This window comes from Cygnus atratus, chromosome 16 (genome assembly GCF_013377495.2).
Source record: "Cygnus atratus isolate AKBS03 ecotype Queensland, Australia chromosome 16, CAtr_DNAZoo_HiC_assembly, whole genome shotgun sequence".
Taxonomy (NCBI): Eukaryota; Metazoa; Chordata; class Aves; order Anseriformes; family Anatidae; genus Cygnus; species Cygnus atratus.
In genome coordinates this window covers 678,129-687,323 of record NC_066377.1, presented here as the reverse complement: position 1 = coordinate 687,323, position 9,195 = coordinate 678,129, and the positions used below count along the sequence as shown (strand labels likewise).

Below are 9,195 nucleotides of genomic sequence, written 5' to 3'. Positions count from 1 at the left end.
CTCCGCCCCGGTGGGAGGTGCACGAAGGGCGTTATAACAACGCGGTAACGGGAGCGATTTCCATGTTGTATTTTATATCAAAGGCTCAGAGCGGGGCGCAGCCCCCGCGAGGGCGCTGGAAGCCCCCCGACTGAGCAAGGCTTTGTACAGCACCGCGGGGAAGCGCTCGGTGAAGGTGAAGCACGTGCAGGAGGGGAAGCCGCCGCCGCCAGGCCTCGTCCCGAGCCTCGGCTCCGTCGGCCCCAGCAGCGTGGTGGTCGGTGGCCCCTCGGGGCCAGGGCAGGAGAGGGCCCAGGACCCGCAGCAGCGGCGATTTGGGGTGGGCAGGGACCCCCGGGCTCCCGCGGTCCCCTCAGCCCAGCCCGGGCCGTGGGGCTCGGCCCCTCGGGCGGTTCTGGCCCTGGCCTGCGCGTCTGCGGTTTGTCCTCTGGCTGCTCGGGCTGGGGCGGCCGATGAGTCACGTTCTGGCAGAACCGTTTGTTTGCCGTCTCGGCGGCGGGGACGGCGGGGGGGAGCCAGGGGTGCGGGACGGGAACCGGGTCCCCTCGGAGGGGCAGCACGGGGCAGGCGAGAGGGGGGCGTTGTCGGTGCTGAAGGTCGCTTTGGTCATCTATCTGCCTTGCCTGGGCTGGTAGCGAACGTTTGCTCCAAACAGCAGGAAATTCTAGGAGAAGGAGAGGGGAAGTCTGTGATGCATCCTTGCAGCTGCTTTGCTGTTAGAGCCAGCCCTGCTCATCACCCGCCCGCTTTGGGGAGGGAGCGTGGGCATTGTGGTTCTGCCATCCTTGGTGGCTAATTTTAGCTCCGGAAGGGCTCCGAAGATGTTTCACAGCCACACCCCGCCATAAACATCCAGCATCCAGTCAGTGGCACTCCTCCGGGGCCTCCCCAGGCCCCCCGAAGCGCAGGATTCCTCCCTCCTGCCTGGGTCCCACCGCACGCAGCCGCATCCTGGGCTGCAGCTACTCAGCCGCCACACGCAGAGCCCCGTCAGGCTTGGGGCCGAGCTGCCGCGGAGCTCTGCTTACTATAAAAAGCGTCGTGGGAAATTCAGGCCCCGGTCTTAAAATCTGCGGAACGCAGCCCTGCCTGAGCCACCGCTGTGCATGAAATTTGCTTCCTCCCCCTTCTCAGGGCACCTCGCCTGACCCCTGCCTCTCGGGGACGAGTGGCAGGACAGGCTCCGGACCCTCCACTCACCTCATGAAACTGCACGAGGAGATCGGAGAGCTGTACTTGGGCTGGTAGTGGCAGAGGGAAGCCCTTACCTAGTCTCTCTGGAAAAGAAAACACACACAGCTGTGTTGGAACGAGAAGCAAGAGGGAGCAAGGGGCTGTGCAAAGCAGGAGGCCACTTCCTACCCCCGGCCCTTCCTTTGCCCCCCCATGCCCTGGGAAGGCAGAGGGAGTTCCTCCGGGCTACACTAAGGTCTGGGGGCTTCACGTTGTGCTGGGCCCCTGGCAGCCTCCAGCCCAGCTCTGGGCTGATTTGTTCAGCTGTAATGAGAAGCAGCGAGCGGGGGAGAGGGCCTGGAACGCATTAGGATGTGTGTCAGGCTCATTTTTTCCATTGCGTTCACTTCTGGATGCGTGTCACAGTGCGGAGAGGCTCCCGCACTCAGTTACCCACAGCCCTCCTCTGCCAACCCCAAACACGCCAGGCGCTGCTGCCTCCTCTCTGCAGGTTTTACCTTCTGAGCAGGCCTGGCAACAGGGGCTTAGTTAACAAACTGGGCCTGCCCTGATAGAGTGACCTGACTGGTGTCTGTTCCAGCAGCCCCTTTCCCCTCAGCAGGTTATTACCATTAAGACGTGGGAGCAGGATACTGGAGGCAACTATGTTCATTATTGACTGCACCGTTTTCACCTGGAGATGCAGAGAGAGGGAGAAGGAAAAGAGCCTTAGTCTGTGGGAGAGCAGGTGACCAGATCCCAGAGGTTAATTAGGAAGAGTAAAATAAAGGAGAAGCTGGGATGGGTGCACGCTTCACCAGAGACTTGTGGTTTTGCCTGTGCCATGCTGGTGGAGTAGGAAGCATAGGGGTGAAAAAGGGGATAGTGGCCGGCTCTGCTCCCTCGCCCAGTCTCACAGGCTGGTACGGGAGGTGCCCGTGGGGTCAGCATCCCTAGGTGGTGCGTGTGAGGGGGTGAGTCCCTTCCTCAGCACCTGGCAGGCTCCCACCTCCATGCTGGGGTCTCTGGTCATGGTCAGGGACAGCTTACCTCGAAAGTGCCAGTGCCGACATTTGAATGCTTCAGCGTGAGCTTCATCCTGTGCGGAGAGAAGCGGTGCTTTGCAGTGCCTGTGCCCTTCCCGCTCCCTCCAGCCCCAGCTCATCCCCTCTGCCCCAGGTCCCCATCCCCGGCACCCCCCTCAGCAGCAGCTTCACCGGGACCTGCAGCTCACCTGCCCAGGGCCAGGCTCCCAACCATGCGGCCGGACCTCACGTCCGCGGTGGCAGACACGTTGCCTGTCTGGGGAAAGAGGCAGAGCTCTGGCAGTGCCCACCCGGCTCCCCCCGAAACAGGCACAGGGGGAATGGCTCAGAGCAGCCCAAAGGCAGCCAGACCGCCCTGCAGTCAGGGCCCCGCTCGCACCCAGCGTGAAAACCGGCGTTTGTGAGCTCGGGCATTTCTGCTGGGGTGCTCCATGTACCCGACTGGGCTGGTTTCAGGAGGCACCTCTCAAGCAGGAGCACGGCACGGATGGCACAGGATCGCCAAACATGACGGGAGGGTGCTGCACAGCTCGGGAGCTCCCACCGTTGCTCACTGAGGTGCAGGCAGTGCTCATGGGGCACCACGGCAGACTGAGGCTGTGCGAGGGGCTCCCAGCCGGGACCAGTGACCCCACCGCAGCCCTGGACCCCAACTCACCAAGCTGAGGAGGAAGAGGGGGGCCAGGTTGCCGTTGGGATAGATGGCGTAAGCCTGGATGTCCACAACAGGCTGGAGCGAGACCCCGTTTGTTCCGATGCTCAGGAACGGGGCGGAGGGAGCGGACAGCCTCAACTTCATTGGCATGTTGGGGTACATCTCGTCCAGCTGCAAAGGAGCAGGGAGAGGGGAGGAACCGCAGCACAAAACCTCCCGTGGCTCTGCAGCCTGCTGCTGCCGAGCTCCTTCCCATGCCAGCAGCCCACGGAGTGCAGGGATGCAGCACCCAGAGCACGGCCCCGCTGCGGCTCCCCCTCGCTGGGAACCTGGGGCTGGGCTCTCTGGGGGGCCGCCTCGCACAGAGCCTGTGCCGGGCAGGGCTGGGGCTCACCTGGGGAAGGAAGGCCGCAAAGGTGGAGGTGTTCAAACGGAATTCGATGTCCTTCGGGATCTGCGGGTGGAGGACGGTTACTGCCCGGCAACGCAGCATGGCGCTGGGGCAGGATCAGCCCCTCGTGCACCTCGTGCGTGCAGCAAGGACACCTCAGCCCCTGCTCTGCGCCCAGAGCAGCTCCGTTGAAAAGTGTGGAGGAGACGGTGGCAGAGGAGCCCTGCGAGTCTGCCAGCCGCTGACCCCATCCCACCTCGCCTCCTTACCATGGAGTCTGTGATTTCAAAGACCAGTGCCCCAGCCGTGTGGTAGGCGAAGCTGGCGGTGTTGAAGAAGTAGCTGGAGACCCCGAAGTAAACCATGCGGCTGTGATCAGGAGGAAAGGCCAGCGCTGGCGGCGTGAAGGGGATGGCGGTGTGTTGTGCCAGGGAGAAGCATTCGCCCTGGAAGGACGGGAGTGGGTGAAGCAGGGCTGGTGGGGCTCAGCCAGGCTGGGGAATGGCATTTGCAGGCGGTGACTGACCCCCGCCTCCCTCCTGCCCCCTGCAACGGCATCAGCCACACTGAGCTTCCCGAGGGCAGCCTCTCACCTTCAGGTCCGCATTGAGGAACTGGGCAGTGGCAACCGGGGGTGCTGTCAAGGAGTAATCGATCCCAGCCACGGCATCTATCTTGGCTGTTACTGCAAGACACGGGGCAGAGGGTGAGCGAGAGCCAGGAGCAGCTTGCCTCCGCTGATGCCTGGGCAGAGCCTTGCCCCGGCTCCCTGGTACAACAGCACTATAGCAGTTTCACGTGCGTTTGCTTCTGTTTAGAAATAAAAATTGCATTTTCCTCTTCACTCTGTTTCTCAGCCATGCAAACTAATTCCTGGACCTGGGACACCATCCGGGTCCCCTTGCCGAGGCAGCCCGTGCTCCACCAGCCCTGGGGCACGGCTCAGGGGAGGCTGCGTGCGGGTGCCCTGTCTTGGCACCGTCTCTCCCTGTGGGAGGACTGAGTGCATGGTGACAACTCTGCTGTGTGGTGCTCCCCAGCTCCCGGCACGTGTGTGGAAATACAAAGAAATGGAGAGTGGGCACAAGGTAAAACACCATCCCCGTGGCCAGGAAATGCTAGGAAAAAACGCTCCCCAAGCCCCGTGCAGTGCTTGTGCAGTACCTGGTACGGTCTGGAGGTAAGGCTGTAGGTATCTTCTGACAGAGCTACTCAGGCTTCCGCAGACCTGGGGAAACAAAGGCAAGGGAGCTCAGCAGCCTGGCTCTGCTGGGGCACACAGCCCCGGGTGGAAGCCTCGGGCACGTGCTCTGCTGCCCAGTGCTGTTTGTATTCTTTGCAAAAGCCTGCTCGCTTCCAACGCCATACTGGCACAAGAACCCCCACGCAGGATGAGGCCATCATCTGCCTGACCAGGCAGCCAGCTGGCAGCAGCTGACAGCGAGACGCGGAGCTCTGGAGGAGCAGCGGCCGCGCTGGCAACACCCGGTGGCTGGCTGCACTGCCGGGAGGAAGAGGAGGGATGGAGCCTTGGGCATGACTTTACCAGCAGAGGCTTGCTGGTAAGCTGCTTGTCCCCCTGCCTAGTAGAACAGAATCATAGACTCATAGAACAGAACTGAACGGGACAGAACTGTTCACTTGGAAGGGACCTACAGAGATCATCAAGTCCGTATTTGTCTGCAGGTGCTGGACCCCCAGGTCCCTCCTGGCCCCTGGGGCAGGGCACTGCCCAGCCCCGCAGCAAGAGCTGCAGGTGCCCACAGGTGGCTGGAGCAAGATCGGGGCAGGGACAGGGCTGAGCAGGGTCCTGCAGCACTCCCAGCCCTGGCCTCTCCTCTGCTCCATCTCAAGCAGGGAGAAAGCCCCTGGAGAAACGCGTGTCTGGCGAAGGGGCTCGGCCGGGCTGCTGGGGCAGATTCCCCGGCTGCCTCCTTCCAGGAGATACCGCAGCATGAAAGCCTTTCTGCCCGGCCCCAGCCTCGCTCCTGCTGCCAGCCCATCTGCTGCCAGGGCTCCAGGTGGCCCCCAGGCAGCACGAGATGGCATCGGCCAGAGCCAAATGCGCCGCGGCCGGGACCCGACCTGCGGCAGGGTGGGATTCGCCTGCTCTCCAACTGCCTCCTTCCTGAGCAAGGTTCACGGCCGGGGAGGTTGTAGCTCATGCCAGCGAGCCTTGTAGTAATTATTGCTAACAGCTTGTTTCCATGTCTTGACGCGAGTCTCCTGCATGTAGGCTTTTGTACAGGGCTGAAGGTACCAGGGCTTCCCTGGTGCACCCCATTACAACAAGACGGCAAGCAGCTGAAATCCAGAGAAGAGGATGTCTAACCTGTTGCTCCCAAAAGCACGTATGCGCGCAGGCCATTTAAAGGGCAGCTCTGAGCGGGTTTCCTCTGTTACAATGAGTTTGGCCGAGGCATAAGATCTAACTAACTGACCACATGGAAAGAGAAGCATTTGTTAATTGGGAACCAATTATACTGGGCTTTGGCAAACGCTGCAGGTTTAGAATCCAGCCCGAGCCACATGATGCTATGGGGGCTGCACTTAGCATGTGCCCATTCCTCACAGCTTCCACCAAATCAGCAATGTGCCCGCACGCTCTGGCCCTGCTTAAATCCGTAGGTGTGACCTGAGCCCTTGAAACACCTGCTACAAGTGAGGGCTACAGATCACCAGAAAGCCTGGAGCTCTACCGAGCTTCTTTCACGTACCTTGTCCTCCAAGTTTTTCTTGAATTTGGACTCAATGGTTTTGTGGAAGAGGTTGTAAAGCCAACTGCAGAGAAAAACAGAGAGGGAGTCATTTTTGCTCTATCTCAGAGGATGCTGCAGAAGTATTTGTGCAGGAAAGGGAGACACTGGAGCTGTGGGACACTAGGGAACGCCATTCCCATGCCAGCCTGGAGTCAAGCTTTGACTCAGGGTTTACATTTGCAAACAAACCTGCTCGTAAACAACATGCATACAAGTCTCGTGACTGCCCCAGAACTTCTCCCTTAAATGTGCAACCACAGCAGGACAAACTCAGAGCAGATTCAAGCACCTACTGCGCCTGGCAGCCACCTTCCCACCTCAGCTTTGCTAACACGCAGGATTTCTAGGCCTTCACGGTGATGTTACCTCAATCTGCCTGAAAAGCGTATGCGGACATTGGAGACACTGGTGCTGCAGGCAGAGATATCAATTGTTGGCTTCCCAGAGGCATCTCTGCCCAGCTTCAGGATGGTCTTGATGTAGACGTGCGACAGCTTCAGGTTGAATGACCCATGCTGCCGGCTGCAGGGAGAGGGAGGACAAGAAAGGGGACGAGAGGGGAGATGGCGCTCACGTTATCTCCCCGACCATTTGCAAGAGGCATGGCTGCTGCCTGGCCAGCCGTGGGTGCCCTGGCATGGGGAGAGGGACCTTGCGGTGCTCCCCCACGGCTAGGGGCTCACAGGCGGCGGGACTAAAGCAGCTGCAGCCCAGCTGGGGGGGTCAGGACATCTGCAGGTAACAAAGCAAGAGCTGCCCAAACCACGAAGGAGGCAGAGGAGGGAAAAAAGCCTGTCCAGATTCAGAGAGGGAAATGCAGAGTGAGGTGCCTGAGCCAGGGAAGGGGCTGTGCGCAGGGACAGCCGAGTACCCACAGGAAGCGCAGCTTCACACGCCAGTTCCCGTCCAGCTCAGCAAAGGCGTTGGAGATGGAGACTTGCAGGCCCTGGTTGGGGACCAGGGAAATCTGCGAGTGCGGCAACTGGAAATTGCGAAGGTTCAGTCTAAAACATAAAAAATAAAATAAAAGTAAAGGCGTGTGAGAGGGGGTGCCTCACGCTGGGTGCCCAGCTGGGGAGGGCAGGAGTGAAGGCACCGTGCCAGCAGCATCCCCAGCTCCCATCCTGCCAAGGAACAGCACTGCGTGGGCAGAGCAGTGCCTTTGGGAGCACGGTCCCTGTGGCACCGTGAGAGCAGCTCCTCAGTGCTGGACACCCAGGGCAGCAGCGGGAGGAGAGCTGCAAGGGGGTGGCAAGGAGCTGGGACCCCAGGACCCCGCAGGCTGGGCTCATGCTAGGTGGGTTCCTGAGGTGAGGCATCCCTTCACCGAGGACAGGGCCAACATTTTGGGAGCTGCAGGGCAGAGGACAGCCCTCACTGCTCCGGCGCCCCCTGCTCCCCCGAGGCCCTCCAGGCTCCCCGCAGGGGCTGGGAGGGCAGCAAGTCGCTCTAAGCCACTGGCAGGGCTCACCTGGAGATCTCGTAGCGCACCTTCCCCAAGATCCGGATTCGGGATTCACCTGAGATGTCTTGCAGCTTCAGCTGGGCCAGCTCCTTCTCCAACATAGCAACCCCGTGCTGCTTGGCTGCGGGGGCAAAGGGACAGCATCATGGTCACGCGCCTCCCAAGGGAGCCAGGAGCGTGCAACAGGAGCATGGCAAAAGGGTTAAAGGAAACACCAGTGGCCTGGCTGCTCTCCACTGTGCAAGCTGTTGCTGAAGCTAATCTTGGTGCAGCACAGAGCCCTGCAAGTGTGCAGGCATCGCCTGGTGTCTGCCCACTTGCAAGCCCTGCGGAAGGTGGCAGCTGGGCAGCCCGGTGTGGCCAGGCAGCAGGAGAAAGGAGGAGCTGGTCCCGTGCAGGAGGTGCCCAGGCTCTGTGCTGCTCCGTGCCCGGTGCCAGCGGGCAAAGCCAGGTGGAGCCCCTGTCCTGGGGTGTGGGCGAGTGCTGCAGCCCTGCGTCCATCTGGGAAGGGGAGTCACGTCCTCCTCTCCCGACAGCTAGCAAAGCCGCTGGGTAAATGAGCTGTTTCTCACACAGTGTATTTCAATCCATAACAGCGCTCCGCTGGAGCCGGGGCCCTGCCTGCCTCAATAAACCCAACACAGAGCCCATCCATCTCCGTCACTGCCCTCCTGGCACCTCCCCACCGCCTCCCTCCACCGCAGCTCTCTCCTCCGGGGCTCGGGCTCGGCTGCCTGGATGCGTGCCATGAGCACAGCACCGTCCCGCCCCGCCAGCCCTGTGCCTCCTCGAGCCGGGGTCTCCCCCATCGGCACCTGGGTGCAGCCCCCAGCCCCCCGCAGGGTCTGGCTGCTCTGCACAGACTCGATGGAGACAGCGGCAGGGGCAGATGGGGACATCAGGGCGATGCTGCCTTTGGCACGCATGGCCGAGGCTGTCTCTGTCCTGCCCTGGAACTGCACGAGCACCCGGCTCTGCACCTCAGCCGCCAGCACCTGCAAGAGAGGAGGGAGATCAGGAGCCGAACCCACCGTAGTCCAAGCCTGCCTGGGTGATCCTGACCACAAAGCCAGGGTTGGTGGCCCCAGTGAGCGCCAGACCCAAAGCCAGCACCGTGCTGGCCACCAAAATGCTCCGCACTCCCATCCTGGCTGCCCGATGCTGCCGTGCTGCTGCCTGGCTCTCTCTGCCCACACCGCCTTTATATCCACACCAAAAGGGGAACTGCGGACGAAGCAGGATGCAGATCCGCTTTTGCAGCCCACACGGGGCATCCCCTCAGCCTGGTGCTTCCTGCTTGGCCGCTGCCCCGCTTCCAGAGCAGCAGGGAAGGCCGGCAAGGACCAGGAGGTAACGGCCCCAGCCCCGTGCCAGGGGCACGCAGCCCCTCCCCACAGCAGCAGCCACCCGGGGCACAGACGAGCCGCTGGCTTCGGCTCCCTGCTGCTGGCTGAGTTTATGGGGCAGTTGTTTGCTTTTTGCCCTGCCCGGTTGCTTTGCCCTCTACCCAGCAAAGGCTGCCCCTGTCCTGCCCCACGGGGCCCCTACTCTGCCCTAATAGCTGCCACCAGCACGACCCAGACCCGTCCAAGGCGCTGGTTGTAGCATTACCAGTGGAACAGCCTTGGGGCACAACAAGCGCTAAAGTTACGTCTTTTTGCCTCCTGCAAGAAAATCCCAAGTCACCTCACACCCAGGGGCTGGCC

General features: G+C 61.5%; 1 protein-coding gene across 1 annotated transcript; it reads right to left on the bottom strand.

Moving 5' to 3' along the window:
- Window positions 1-53: 53 nt before the first annotated feature.
- LOC118258381 (bactericidal permeability-increasing protein-like) lies at window positions 54-8,635 on the bottom strand. Its single transcript, XM_035567147.1, is given in 16 exon segments — window positions 54-664; window positions 1,201-1,277; window positions 1,804-1,867; window positions 2,224-2,272; window positions 2,408-2,475; window positions 2,878-3,045; window positions 3,269-3,328; window positions 3,535-3,711; window positions 3,859-3,977; window positions 3,980-4,075; window positions 4,430-4,493; window positions 5,983-6,046; window positions 6,391-6,546; window positions 6,900-7,028; window positions 7,496-7,610; window positions 8,521-8,635. Coding segments are annotated over 16 exon segments (1,575 nt in total). The 3' UTR covers window positions 54-610.
- Between the last annotated feature and the right edge of the window lie 560 nt (window positions 8,636-9,195).